Raw genomic sequence first — 14,612 nt, 5'->3', positions numbered from 1 at the left:
CCTCGCCTCCCGATGATGAGGACCTGTGGGGCTCCTCCCCTCAGGTGGTATCAACCCTCACCTCGGGCCAAGGGTCCACAAAACCCACGAATCCTAACAATATAGAGTGCAAATCCCCCAAATTTCTTTCTAGTCCCTCCCATCTGACCCCAAGTGCTGCTCACAACTTTATGACTATAGGATCCTCTCTTCCTTCCATCTTGAGCGTCTCACTTAGGAAATGTGCAGGATACCCTGGTCTCTTCCACTCTCCAGTTCTCATTCCTTCATCTCCTTCTCCAGGTGCTCTTTTTTTCCTCGGACGGAAGAATCGCCTCTCCTTCCACTCCTCTTCCTATTCAGTTCCTCAGGGGAGGAGTCTCCAGTTCTCCATTCCATGGCTGCTGGCCTTTTCCCTTGAGGAGAAAAGCCTCTGGAGGACCCTCTCCATAATAGAGGGGTCCCCGGATCCCACAAGCCCACAATCTGGCCACTCCACGAGCCTACATCCTGGAAGTCCTTCTCCTCCCAATCTCCATTCTAGAAATGGCAACTCCGGCCAAATGGACCAAGAACCTCCTAAGTCACCAGTCAGATCACCCCATGGAACTTTGACTTAACACAATTCCAAATCCACAATGTAAGCCATGACTCTGCAATACACTAACCCCATCCAGCGGTCCAATTAGCAGTTTATTCCCAATACTTCCTACTATAGAAACTGCTAGGTCTGCCCCACCTAAAATACTGAATCTTGTCCCACTAGAATAGAAAAGGACCCACATTTGAGGGCTTCCCCATACATCTATAGAATTTTCCAGCATAAGCCATAGCAGTTTCTTTGCTCAGCCTTGCCAATCACATGACCCAGTCTGGGTTTTTTCACACTGAGGAAACCCCAATATGGTTTGTTACAACTGAAAAAAACCAGAATGGCCTCATCTCTACCTTATGAACTGGAGCCAGTTGGTCATTCTACCTTTGGTGTGCTTCATCTGCATTCTGGTGCAGCCTTCTTTAGGGCTGGAAGATGATTTGGTGTTCATTTGTGTTCAGTCCTGGGTCTCTCTGGCTATGCAAGACTGCCAGCTATGATGCTGGTCATTTTTAAATAAAAAAAAGTCACATTAATAATGCACATTCCATTCAACTGAAAGCTAAACTGGCCTGAGACCGCCCACTCGTTTTATAGGCAAACAACCTGTAAAAGACTAAAAGGTTGTATTAATAATGCTACATGAAATGTAAATGATTGTAAAGAGAATCTTGTACTCAAGAATAGAAGAAGCTATCACACGGTGGTGGTTTAAAGAAGACTTTCCTGTCCAAATTTGGGACCAAAAAAAAAAAAAAAAGTAATACTTGTATTTTCCTTTTTCCAGGTCTGCACAACTCTGCTGCCAGAACCCAAGGAGGCAAGAACTGACCTTGGGGTAAGCTATGAATGTCCTTTCAAACCATTTTCTTTTTTAAATTAACTGGGTCACCCAGAAAGCACTGTATTAATAGCCATGCTCCCTGGATATGAATTTTAAGTTTGCTAGCCTGACTTTTTATTAAATAGAGAGCACCTTAAGTGGAATCTAGAGGCTGACTGACAGGTGGATTTCAAAAATGCTTTCTTATCAGGCTTTTCTCTTTACATGAAGGAACTTCATCAGAATCCCCTTCCCATTAGCATATTCTGATCCCAGTGCCTGATACGTTTTATGAAAAGAAAAAGGTGTTTAAGGCAAAATTCAAACCGCATTCAGTAGGATCCTGTGATGTTTAACTAGGTTTGAGACCAAAAATTGATCAGCACACAGCATCGAGGTAACTTTAGGCCAGGTTGTATCTTGCTCTTGCTGTGCTTCCCAATGAACGGCTATAAATATAGAGCAGTCAGCTAGTGCTCTTGCTCCAAGGGAGCTACAGTGACATCTATCATTTTTCAGCTGTGTGGCATTATGCACTTCCAAGGTCCCTGTGTTGATTTCTGGTTGTGACATTATGTCATGACATGACCACATTTGATATGGTGATCTGTGGTGATGTTATCTTTACCTCTTTGTTTTGTTTTGTTGTTTTTTAAGAAGGAATGCTGGTTTGTGCCATAGAAGCACAATTAATCTTGGCCAAAAATTCTTGAAGAAAAACGTTTATTTTATATCAGAAAAAAAAGCAAAAATTACCCATCACAGTTTCCTGATGGTGCTATAGAAACAACAGCAAAAAACAAATCTATGGTGTCTTATGTAATAATGTATGGTTCTATAGATATTTTCATCTACAGAAGATCCCAGCATGCTTTGCAATTTTAATATTTCTTAAACAAATATTATGTGTACAGCCTTCTCTGGCATGGAGGGTCTGGCTATCAGTTTTGGTCTCTATTAATACAGAGGTCCATATTCAGAGGCAGCTGCCAGATAACTCACTAGTTATCTGGCTAAATAAATGTTTTGACACTTATCTGGCTAAACTTTAGCTGGATGTCTTATTATCCATCTAAAATTTAGCTGGATGACGTAGGGGTGTTTCGAGGAGGAGTTACATTATTCGTATCTGGCTAAGGGAGTCATTCTCTAACGCTATCGCATGCGAAAAGGGACTTTTCACGTGCGATAGCTAGCTCGGGCGGAGTCGGCCCCAGAAGAGGCGTCGGGGTGGCACTGGGGCCGAAGCTGCGGACACATCGCTGGCAGCGAAAGGTAAGATTCCTTATTGCCGCCAGTTTCGCGCCGAATAACTACATCTGTTATGGTGTAGTTATTCGGTGCGAAAGCTGGCAGCGATCGCACCGCGGATGTGCGATCGCATCCGGCTATCACAGGACCGCCCCCTGCTTCGCCCCCCCCCCCCCGCCCCCGTTACCGCCGGATTCTCTAAGGTCTGCGACCTTAGAGAATCCAGGCCTAAGTCTGGTCATGCTGTAGAGCTGTCCTAAAGCTGGCCAGATAACTTTATCTGGCTAACTTTAAGATAAATGGCTTTATTCAACAGTACGGCTGCACTATTGAATATACTGCCAAGGTTTATCTGGCTAACTTTGCTGTCCAGACTGTGACTGAATATGGACCTCTTAGTGTTACTGACTTGTACTGTAGTTGAGTGACCTGAGTCACAGGTAGAGACATAAACCTGACCAGACTCTCATAGGAGTATAAGTGCGAATCTGCATTAAAAATGCCAGATAATGTGCATGGTGCATTGGGCTTTGATTGCGTATGTACAGAATATTCAGTTGAAAATATAAAGCAGTAAAACCACGGTCAGTCCTTGTGACCTTGGGCAAGTCACTTTATTGTACAGGTTGTGGAATACCTCAGGGATTGCCCTTGCTTTTATGAAGCCTTTAGGTCAGCTGATTCGGAGTCTGGATCCAGTTACAGCTCTTATAGGATACAGGACGGATTGAAGGTTATAAGGTGGATGGTAACAAATAAGTTGATTTTGAATAAGGAGAAGACAATGGGTGCTATTTACACCTAAGGAGATATTAGAACCTTTGAAGTTGGAAATAAATAACTCCTCCGTTTGTAATACGTCAGCTGTAAGACATGTGAGGGTACGGTATGATGGTAAGTTGTCTTTTGAACCACACGTCTCATTGATGGTATGGAGCGTGTTTTTGAAACTCTACCAATTGAAGAAAATCCAGGGTTTGTTGAGTTTGTCAACATTGCGATCAGTGGTACAGGCACTGGTGATGCCAGTCCTCGATGACTGTAATAGGAGTTCCAGTGAAAATCATTCAGTGGCTCCAAGTGATTCAGAATTTGGCAGCCAGACTAATATTTTCCTGACCATGGAGAGGGAGTGCTAGGGCCGCTGTTGAATGAATTACATTAGCTCCCTGTTAGGGAGAGGGCCAAGTTTAAGATCATGACACTGTTTAAGCAGGCCCGGGAAGAGAGAGCAAAATACTTACAGAAGTTAGTAAGGAGATACTTTCCAAGCTGCAGTCTATGTTAACGAGGTCAGGAGGGCCAGCATTTCAAAGCAGGATGTGGTCCGTGTTTGGGCCACTGTTGTGGAATTCAGCAGCATTGGATATCAGATTGGAAAATAAATATTCATCATTCAGAAAGAAGGTGAATGCATGGTTGTATCTGAGGGCTCTACAGGGCATGTGGGCTGGTTAAGCTTTGTCCTAAAGTGTTTTACTGTTTTTATAATTGTAATATTTTTTTGATTTCTTTGTGATTTTGTTTATTTTATGTTGTAAACCGCTCTGGCTAGTATTTCTGTTTGTGTGGCATATAAAAGTTTGAAAATAATTAAAAATAAATGAAAATAAATAAACGTCACCCTCCATTGCCACAGCTACAAATTTAGGGCCAGTTTTTGGTAGGTTTTTCTCCCATTCCATGTCTGTAGGAAAAATGCTCATTTTAAATCAAATTGTAAGCCTTCGGAGGACGAGGGCATTCGTACAGTGCCTGAATGTAATCCGTTTTGAAGTGGCTGAACAGACATGAAAGCGGGAATAGAAATACACAAAAAAAAAAAAAAATAAAATGTTGTTGTGGGTCTGTAGGTGGCGGGACAGAGAGGCTGCCATCCTCTTCCTATTGCCTCCCAGTCCTGAGCTGTAGGGGGAAGGGGAGGGATCTGTCCAGAGTCTTTTGGTTGGGGGAGGTGGATTGGGTGCCTGTCAGGGAGTGGAGGTGAGGAATGGGATTGCTGCCTTCTCCCATAGGTAACTGAGAGTGAGCTGACTTCAGCCTGGCCAAGGTAAATTTAACCCACCTTCTGACACCGAGGTAAAGACTAACGAGATCATTAGCAGGGTATTTGATACGTAAGGCCCCCTTGGAATTCTTGTTACGACAATAAGTCCCTGTTAGAGTGGATATGTGATGGGTGAGAGTAGCTCGTGCACCAAACCATTGCCCCAAGGGCACCTCCCGTGGGAGTTTGCTAGCATGGCTCATCCCAGGGTTTAATATTATGACCCCTTCCCCCCTAAGGTTTTACTAGGACAACATCTAGAGAGTGTGTGAAGAGCTTTTGCAGGAGGGATTTCCTCAGTGCAGTTTTCATAGAAGGAGCAGACAAACTGCTCAGAAGAAAAGGGTAGGAAGTTGGTTCCGCTGGGTTTTGTTTTCCTGGCCTCTGCTCTAGAGAGAGAGAGAGAGAGGCCCTAACCCTGCCCACAGTGGTCCTAAGATCTGGGGCTTGGTTAAGGAGAACAAGGTTTCCTGTCCCATGCAGGAGAGGTCCCACTGAATATTTCTTTTGTTGTTGTGATTGTCTGGAAGTTTGCTAGAGAGGAAAGTGAGAGCTTACGGCCGCACTCTGGGGTTTGCTCATCCAACAACGCCCCTGCCACCCAGGCAGACTTTTCAGGAGAGGAGGGGCGTGCCCACCTGCCACAGCAAGGAGGAGTGAGGAGTTCAGAGAGTCATCAGCTGACAAGGGGTATCTCAGAAGTTAAGGAACCCCCCTCTGCAGCCTTTCACCAGGAGAACCTAAAGAAAGCGAGGCTACTCCCCCCGTTGGTCACTGCTCCCGGAGTCGTAAAGGTAGTAGTGAGCCTCTGCTCTGTGATAACTGCGTCGATATTGAGGGGAAAACTCTTATTTTCCCCTTCCGTTTCACCGGCGTTATTCTTGTATTGTTTTCAGTATATAACAGCAGTTCAGAAGAAGAGAAACGCTGTAGTATCTCTCGATAGCTTGGCAGCTCGCTCATACGACTCCTCTCTGGGCGCCATCTTGCCCCCCTTTCTCTTATTGTTTTGTTTTTATTTCATTTTATTTGGGGCTTCTCATATGTTTTATATTTTTATGTATGTTATCTTGTTAACCACCTAGAATTGACAATAGCGCAGTATATATGCTTTTTTTTTTTTTTTTTTTACATACCAGAATTATTATTAGGAAAAGCAATATAGCAATATACACCCAACAAAGTCTTGAGGTAAATAAATTAAATATTGCCAACACCAGTCCTCAAAACCTAGAAGGGGACCATAACTTCAAATCCTAGAAGGAAAGATATAGAAAATCATTTAGAAAAAGGAAAAAGGAAGCATAGATAGGCCTAATGCAGGCTATGCAAATGTAGCATCACTAGACAGTAACATTAGAGCTAGTAGATAGTATCTTTTTACATAGGAATGTCGAAAGCTGGAGTTCAAAGAAAAAAATACCTAACCCCTTGATAATTAATAAAATATTTACACGGATATTTCAAATAAAAGGAGGGCCCCATATAGAAAACCTATATATCAAAAAAGCCTGTCTCCTTTTCTGGGTCTCTCTTGCAACATCAGGGAACACGCTAATCTTAGAATTGTAAAATAAAGTGTCTCTATGTCTAAAAAAACTGTTGGAAATCTAGATGCAGAGTTAGATTTCAAAGACACATTTAACTATTAAACTAGCATGAGCTGTGCTCTGTATGTGCTCTTGGCTATTCAACGGAAGCATAGGAATATCCATTTCCTCCATTGGATATTCAGGCTTTTGGTGTGGTGGAAGATTACACTGGGGAACACAATTTTCGTTCAGTTACATCTGCCACTTGTTTTTGATTAACTTTTCGACATCTGAATAAAAAAAAAAATGACCCCAGATTTTTCTCTATCATGTCATCCTTTTAAGGTAAAGGATACCCTCCCTTTGTCCCAAAAATCATACAAAATGTACATACAAAGGAAATAAAAGAAAAATTACCTGAATATACTATTTATTTTGAGTTTTTTTATTCATACAAAGGCTATATATTGTTACTGTAAGTCAAATTGTGTACAAGTAGTAAAGTTCTGCTACCAAACATACATATTATGGTAAAAATTTACGCTTATAGCTTTTCCAGCAGTGTTCAATCTGTGGACAATCTCGCCTGATGCTCCAACAATAGTCAGCCTTCATGTGTACATCCCATCTACCCTGATACCGTGCCTCCATCAATGATTCCACCTTCAAATCTTGGTGGAATCGTTCACCTTGCTCATCACTGACTGCACCAAGGTTTTTTCAGGAAGTCAGCAAGATGGCTATGCAGAAAATGCACCTTGATGCTCATGTTGCAATGAAGCATTTTGAAGCTCTCCAAGAGTTTCTGGACAATTTCGGTGTAATTTAGTGCTCGTGTATTTCCAAGAAAGTCCTTGACAAGGTTTTTGAATGACAACCAAGCATTCTTTTGGAGTTCTGACATTGTCCCGATGAAATGTCCATCTTTAATGAGCTGCCGAATCTGTGGACCGTCAAACACACCGGCCTTTATCTTTTCAAACGACAGGCTAGGAAATGCCAAAATGAGATACTTGAAACAGTCTCCTTCAGTTGGCAAAGCTTTAGCAAATTGCTTCATGAGACCCAGTTTTATGTGCAGAAGTGGGAATATAATGTTTTCTGTCAACAAGTGGCTCATGTTGGATAGCATACTTTGCGATAAACAGCCTATTACCATAAAACACGCTCCTTTTCCTATTGCATGCGATATTTAGTGCATTTTGATAAATCCAGGCCTAAGATAGTCTGTAGAGAAAAAAAACTAGAAGAAAACTAACTGCAGTTTTGAAATCAGCATGCCTATAAGGTGCAAGAACTCAAGCCTGGTAAAGGACCTGTTCAGAAAGAAGTTTGTGCTCAGCCAGCACTCAGGATGGTCCCTGTAATGCCTGTTGCCAGTGGTGAAGAACCGATGCAACTTGGTCGCTGTCACCTGACATCCAAAGAGAGAAGACTTCGGAAGAGGAATGGTTTGTGCATGTATTGTGGACAAGCTGGTCATGCAGTCCAAACATGCCCCATTTGTCCGGGAAATGGACAGGCCTAAGTCCTGCGGGAGGACTTTTCTTAGGCCTTACTACGCCCTCTCCTCTGCTCTCTCTCCCTGTCTCTCTGATCTGCTCACCATTGGAATTCCAAACCCTTGCCCTGGTGGACTCAGGGGCAGGATGTAATTTTATTCTACGACGACTTGTGGAACATTTGAGGACTCTCCTCACCACTTTGAAGACTCCACTACTCTTATCTATTCACGGAGAACTGTTATGGTGCGATGTTACCAGTTGTACCGAACCGGTAGTCCTCCGCACTGGAGCCCTCCATACTGAGTCAATTTTCTTCTTTGTGTTAGAGAAGGCCATGCACCCTATTGTTCTGGGGTTACCCTGGTTTCAACTGCACATGCCACAATTCAACTGGGCTACATTGGAGCTCTCCCATTGGGGCCCAGAATGTCATAGCAAATGCTTAAAGGAGGTCTCTCCTATCCTCTGCATGCCTACAACTCCAGCGATGCAAGGGCTACCGCCTCAGTACGCATCATTCCATGATGTTTTCTCCAAAGAGGCTGCTGACATACTTCCGCCACATAGGTCTTATGACTGTGCCATAAGACTGAAATCTAATGCTGATCCTCCTAAGGGACGTGTCTACCCACTGTCAGCGGTAGAGAACAAGGCCATGTCCGAGTACATCGAAGAAAACTTGCAAAAAGGTTTCATTAGACCATCTAAGTCTCCTGCGGGCGCAGGCTTCTTCTTCGTGGGGAAGAAGGATGGTACTCTGCGTCCTTGTATCGACTATCGAGGTCTGAACGAGATCATGATTAAAGACCGATACCCCTTACCTCTGATCTCAAAGCTGTTTGATCGACTTCAAGGAGCCAAGATATTCTTGAAACTTGACGTAAAGGGAGCCTATAACTTGGTTCGCATCCGCGATGGCGACGAGTGGAAAACACTTGAGATGGGGACCCATCTGGAAGCCTTGTTTAGATACGATATAGCCAAGAAAAGGCATTGAATCATTATGAAATTTGCACTTTGACAGCTTAGTGTAGAGACGGTGTTCTCGAAGTCTCAGTAATACCTGCTTGGCATATCCTGTGAGAATATTAGGATATCATCTAGGTATACAATGACACTTTTATACAACAGGTCCCGCAGAATGTCGCTCATCATGTTCTGAAACACGGCCGAAGGGCATCACCAAATACTCGAAATGGCATTGCTCATACCCTGGGACAAGAATTGCTGCTCAACATACTCTGTCTCCCACAACACTACGGACGATGTGTGCAATTATTAGATTACTTGTGCCATTGCTTCAGAATTCCACATAAATTGCAAGAGGCAGCTAACTGATTTCAGCTTTCCTAAGTGCCATCAAGTTGGCTGCAGTTTCTCTTTTTGGCCCCGATGTAATAAAATGTGAGCAAAAAAATGTGCATTGAACCTCAACCTGCAGAAAACACAATTTATGTACAGAGAACATCGTTTCTGAACAGAAAAGATGCATTATACGCACAAAGCATGTTATATGCTTATAAAACATGATTTGTGCACCAATTGTCTTTTATACACATAAATCCCAGAGTACACGAGCCCCGCATCACAGACCCCCTAGTCTAACATTATCCCCAGAACCTTTACTCCATCTCTGACCAGGAGTTAAATTTCCAGCAATAAGAAAGCACGAGTTAGGCCTAGGCAGTACCTCTCTGCTTTGGGAAGTAACAGCTAAGACTTTGATTTACCTGGGTTATGCATGGAGGCGTGCTAAGTCGTGCAAACATTTTTTTTGTGTGCTAAACTCCTTCTTAAATTGAAAGTAAAGTTGTATGCTCAACAATGTGTGCAGAAACGTGCGTTAAAACGTGCCCACAGCTTGAGCGCGCCTTCTTACATCAGCCTGTTTGAGTGTACGGTTATTAGAGAAGATTTTTTTTTTTTTTTAAACCTTGTTTTACCAGAGCCTTTGCTTTTCTGGCAGGATGCTGTTCATCTTTTATCAGACTGTGTGCACTGTTAGGAAACGATAGGAATTGTCCTCCAGGAAAAAGAAAAAAAAACCAGTTTGGATTGCTGGCTCTGTCTCTGTACAGGATTTACGTAGCGCAGTAATTTCACAGCCCCAATCAATATCTGCACGAGATAGGCGAGAGGTGGTTGGTTGGGAGGCGGGGGGAGGGGGACACACACACAGTGTATTGAATCATACAGGACCCGATTCATCAATGTCTGTTCCATTAGACAAAAATTGGAGAAAAAGCCTTAGCAAAATGAGCCCCGTAGTGTGATTCACAGATGTAATGAAGATGGAATCCGGCTTGCAGTTTTCAGAAGAGCAGGTATAAAATGTTGTAGTTTTGCTAACAAATAAATCAGCATTCAAAGGCAAATTCTAGCTCACTGGCCTTCTGTGCGAATTTCTTTCTATGGACTTGATGGAAGGTAAAGCCAAGCACCATGATGAATGCAGATGGTTCTGTTATGGATACCTGCATAGATCAAGCTAATCCCAGAGCACTAATAAACGAGCAGGCTAGGGATGTTTGCTGCATGCGGCAAGAAGGTGATCCTTTCCAGCAGCGGGGGAGGAAATGGACATTGCGGTGTGCTACTCGCTGGGAGAGGGCAGCTCGGCTAAGAGCACCGTATGAAAGAAATGTGGAGGGAGATGATGAATCTTTTTGGGGAGGGGAACCAAATTACTCTTACTCCCCTGGGCAGAGAATTTGCATGAGATTGGGTAATTATGTCTGTTGTACATAAAAACAACAAAAAAATCCCTCCTTAAGGTATGTCACGGTTTCAAAACTGATGAGTGGCGAGACGCCTGGAGCCCGTGAAGAATAGAGTGCCCGGGTAGCTTGTTTACAGGGGGCCTCCCGACCAAATGTCCTGTTAGGGTGTCCAATCCCATCCCCTTTGTCAAACTGAATCAGAAGAAGAGGGCTTTTATTTGTAGGCTGCCAGATGCTGTGAAGAGAGGCCATAATTGAAATATCTGATTGTCAGGATGTTCTTCCAATTCCCATGGCTGCTGCCAGTTGACTAGTTTGCTCACAAGCATCTGTTTTCTGGGGTTTTGGCTGGTTAAAGTGCCTGGAATGCATGCATCTGCAGGAAGATGCTTCCCTACATAAAACTGCCAGCTGTTCGAGCCTTTCTTGAAAAAGCAGGAAGACATTCTAGTCATGCAATCAACTCTTCCTGTAGAAGCACAGAATGAGATGGACAAGGAGGATCGTATGGCAAAGCTAGTCTGCACTTTCACATTTCCCATACAGCTTAACTTCACCTTCACTTTCTCACAACTAAAAACTGATTTATGTTCAGCTTTTTGGCACTTCAAAGCAGATTACCTTCAGGTATTGTATGCATTTCCCTGTCCCCGCAGGGCTAAGGTTGTACCTGGGGGAATGAAGAGTAACGTGACTTGCCCAAGGTCATAAGGAACAGCAGTGGGATCTGACCCTTGATTTCCCTGCTCTAACCATCAGGCTACTTCTCCACGCTAAAGATTCTTTTGCGCTTATCCCAGGCTTTCTCGACTTCTGTCACTGGGTTTGTTTTTCTCCAGTACCTCCTCCGCTCGGCGGCTGCCCCATGCACTACTCATTTTATAGACCTCTGTCATATCTCCCCTCAGCCGTCTCTTCTCTAAGCTGAACAGCCTAACCTCTTTAGCCTTTCCTCATAGGAGAATCATTCCAACTCCTTTATCATTTTGGTTGCCCTTCTCAGCAGGGGCATAGGGTGACTGCTGAGGTTGGTAGTGGCACCAGAAAATTTGCTGCTGCTATGTGCCCTAGAATTCAGTCCACCCTCCTACATTACCTTGTGAGTCCTACTTTCTTTGATGCAAAAAACCTATCAAATGTATGCTCACAGCAACCCAATCCTTAGAGGGGACATTAGCTAATCCCTTAAAATAATCACCTAATCTACTAACAGCAGTTAAATAAAATATATGAATGAAAAAATATTTTCTGCAAGAACATACATTTGTTCTACTATTTCCCAAACACCAATAAAATATTTCAAAACCTAAGATGAATAATAATTAAATATATTTGAAAAAAAAATTTTAAACAACAGAAACATCAAATTACACCCAATAATTAAAACTAATAAGGATTTTTAAAAATCTGCTTTCCATACCTAGGATCTTTTGATGTCCGATCACCCTGAGATTATCACGCATCTCTCTCTCTCTGTCTCCCTCACTCACTCACATACACACATACTAACACATTCATTCTTTCAGACACAACCTCTCACATATACATGCCAATGCTTTCAAACACATAGGATCTCTCTTCCTCATACCCACACACTGTGTGTGTGTGTGTGTTTACGAGCCTGTGAGAGCCTTTTTGTAACGTAACATATAGGCTCTCACAGGCATGTGCTCACATACACAAGTTCTCACAGACACACGATATACACACACAGTCTCTAAACACAGACAAGCAGCCTCTCACACATACAGGTTCTCATACAGACATTTACACAAACCCACAGGCTCTCACACATACACACATGCATGCACACAGGCTCTCATAGACATATACACATACCCACAAGCTCTCACAAAGACATACACACATGGCCTCCGCTTCAGGCCACACCCCGTCAGCCTCCTCTTCACTCTGGCCCCGCCGTTCTCCTTTTTCCTTCGGGCCTTGGCAGATGGGGTCTGCCATGGCCTCGGCAGCCTCCTCCACTTCAGGCCATGGCAGGCTGGGGTCTGCCACGGCCCCACCAGCCTCCTCTTCGCTTCGGGCCATGGAGGAATGGGGTCCGCCATGGCCCCGCCAACCTCCTCTTTGCTTTGGGCCACAGTGGGATGGGGTCCGCCATGGTCCCGCCAGCCTCCTCTTTGCTTCGGGCTGTGGCAGGCTGAGGACCGCCATGGCGCCATCAGCCTCCTCTTCGCTTCGGGCCATGGAGGGATGGGGTCCGCCATGGCCCCGCCAGCCTCCTCTTTGCTTTGGGCCATGGTGGGATGGGTGTCTTCCACGGCTCCAACAGCCTCCTCTTCACTTTGGGCTGAGGCAGGATGGCATTTTCCACGGTCCTGTTGCCCTATTCTTCGCTTTAGGCCATGGCAGGATGGGGTACGCCACGGCTTAACCAAGCTTCTTGCACTGGGAAGGGGGCAAGCTGGGCATGCCAGCAGGAAAAGTTGTGCATAAGTGCACATGTGCATCTTAGAGCTGCACACATGCCCGAGCACGGAACTTTTCCCATGTACACATGCAGCTTAGAAGTAACATTAGTGGTAGTGGTCAGCAACACTGTTCTTCTGGGGGGAGAGCCAGGGAAGATGCGATAGTTGGTGGTGCCCGTGTACCACTGTGCTCTATGGCCATGCTTCTCTGTACTTTTTCTAAATCATTTTGAGATGTGGTGACCAGAACTGCATACAGTACTGAAGATGAGGTTGCACCAAGGAGCGATACAGAGACATTATGATATTCTCTGTTTTATTCTCCATTCCTTTCCTAATAATTCCTAGCATTCTATTTGCTTTCTTGGCTGCTGCCGCACACTGAGCAAAAGATTTCAACATATTATCAGCAATGATACCTAGATCCATTTTCTACATGGTGACTCCTAATGTGGAACCTTGCATGGTGTGGCTATAATTTGGGTTACTCTTCCCTATGTGCATTACTTTGCACTTGTCCACATTAAATTTCATTTGCCTTTTGCATGCCCAGGCTTCCAGTTTTGTAAGGTCCTCTTGTAGTTTCTCACAATCCTCTTGTGATTTAACAATTGTCATCTGCAAATTTAATCACCTCACTTCTTGTTCCCATTTTTCAGGTCATTTATAAATATATTAAAAAGCATTGGTCCCAGAACAGATTCCTGGGGCAATCTTACATTCACCTTTCTTCATTGGGAAAATATACCATTTAGCCCTAATCTGTTTTCTATCTTTTAACCAGTTTGCAATCCACAATAGGACACTGCCCCTATCCCATGACTTTTTAATTTCCTAACAAGTCTCTCATGAGGGACTTTGTCAAATGCTTTCTGGAAATCCAGATACACTATATCAGCTGGCTCATCTTTATCCATATGTATAATTATGCCCTCAAAAAAATGAAGCAGATTGATGAGACAAGACTTCCCTTGGCTAAATTCATGTTGGTTTTGTCACATTAAACTATGCCTATCTATATATTCAGAAATGTTGTTTCTCATGATAGTTTCCATCATTTTGCCTGCACAGACATCAGACTCATTGATTATAGTTTTCTGGATCACCCCTTGATCCCTTTTTAAAAATTGGCATTATTTTGTCAACCCTCCAGTCTTCAGACATCGTAACGATTTTAATGATAGTTTACAAATTACTAATGGCAGGTCCAAAATTTCATTTTTCATTTCTTTCAGTGCTCTGGGATGTATGCTGTCTGGTCCAGGTGATTTGTTACTCTTTAGTTTGTCAGGCTCACTGAGATTTGTTTCAGTTCCTCTGAATCATCACCTTTGAATATCAGTTCTGGCATGGGGACATTTTTAAAAACTGTCAATTGAGAATACTTTTACAAGAGGCATTGTTCGTTGAATAAAGTATTGTAAACTACTAGAATTTTGTAAGGACCTTTACGTACCCACATTCTGTTGCCTTTTTTGATTAATTGATTGAGTGTGGGATTCCACTCTATTTCTTTCTTATGAGTATCTCTCTTACATCTTCCTCAGTGAAGACCAAAGCAAAGAATTAATTTAGTCTCTCTGCTATGGCTTTGTCATCCCTAAGTATCCCTTTTTTCCCCCTTGATCATCTAATGAACCAACTGACTCCTTCACGGGCCTTTTAATTCAAATGTACCTGTAAAAGTCTTTATTCTGAGTTTTTGTTTCCTTGGCAAGCCTCTTTTCA

The 14,612-nt window shown here is 43.4% G+C and overlaps 1 protein-coding gene across 4 annotated transcripts in view; it reads left to right on the top strand.

Annotated features, from left to right (window-relative positions):
• The window catches only part of INPP4B (inositol polyphosphate-4-phosphatase type II B), a 1,386,300-nt gene that overhangs the window by 805,317 nt on the left and 566,371 nt on the right, over window positions 1-14,612 (top strand). For all 4 annotated transcript variants that reach the window (XM_029598221.1, XM_029598061.1, XM_029598140.1 and 1 more), the window contains one exon: window positions 1,362-1,412. In XM_029598221.1, the coding sequence (XP_029454081.1) occupies window positions 1,362-1,412 (51 nt within the window). The remainder of the gene's footprint in view (window positions 1-1,361; window positions 1,413-14,612) is intronic.

Source organism: Rhinatrema bivittatum, chromosome 1, assembly GCF_901001135.1.
Source record: "Rhinatrema bivittatum chromosome 1, aRhiBiv1.1, whole genome shotgun sequence".
In the NCBI taxonomy this organism is placed as follows: domain Eukaryota; kingdom Metazoa; phylum Chordata; class Amphibia; order Gymnophiona; family Rhinatrematidae; genus Rhinatrema; species Rhinatrema bivittatum.
The sequence above is the reverse complement of the archived record's forward strand: the minus strand, read 5'-3'. Positions and strand labels throughout refer to the sequence as shown.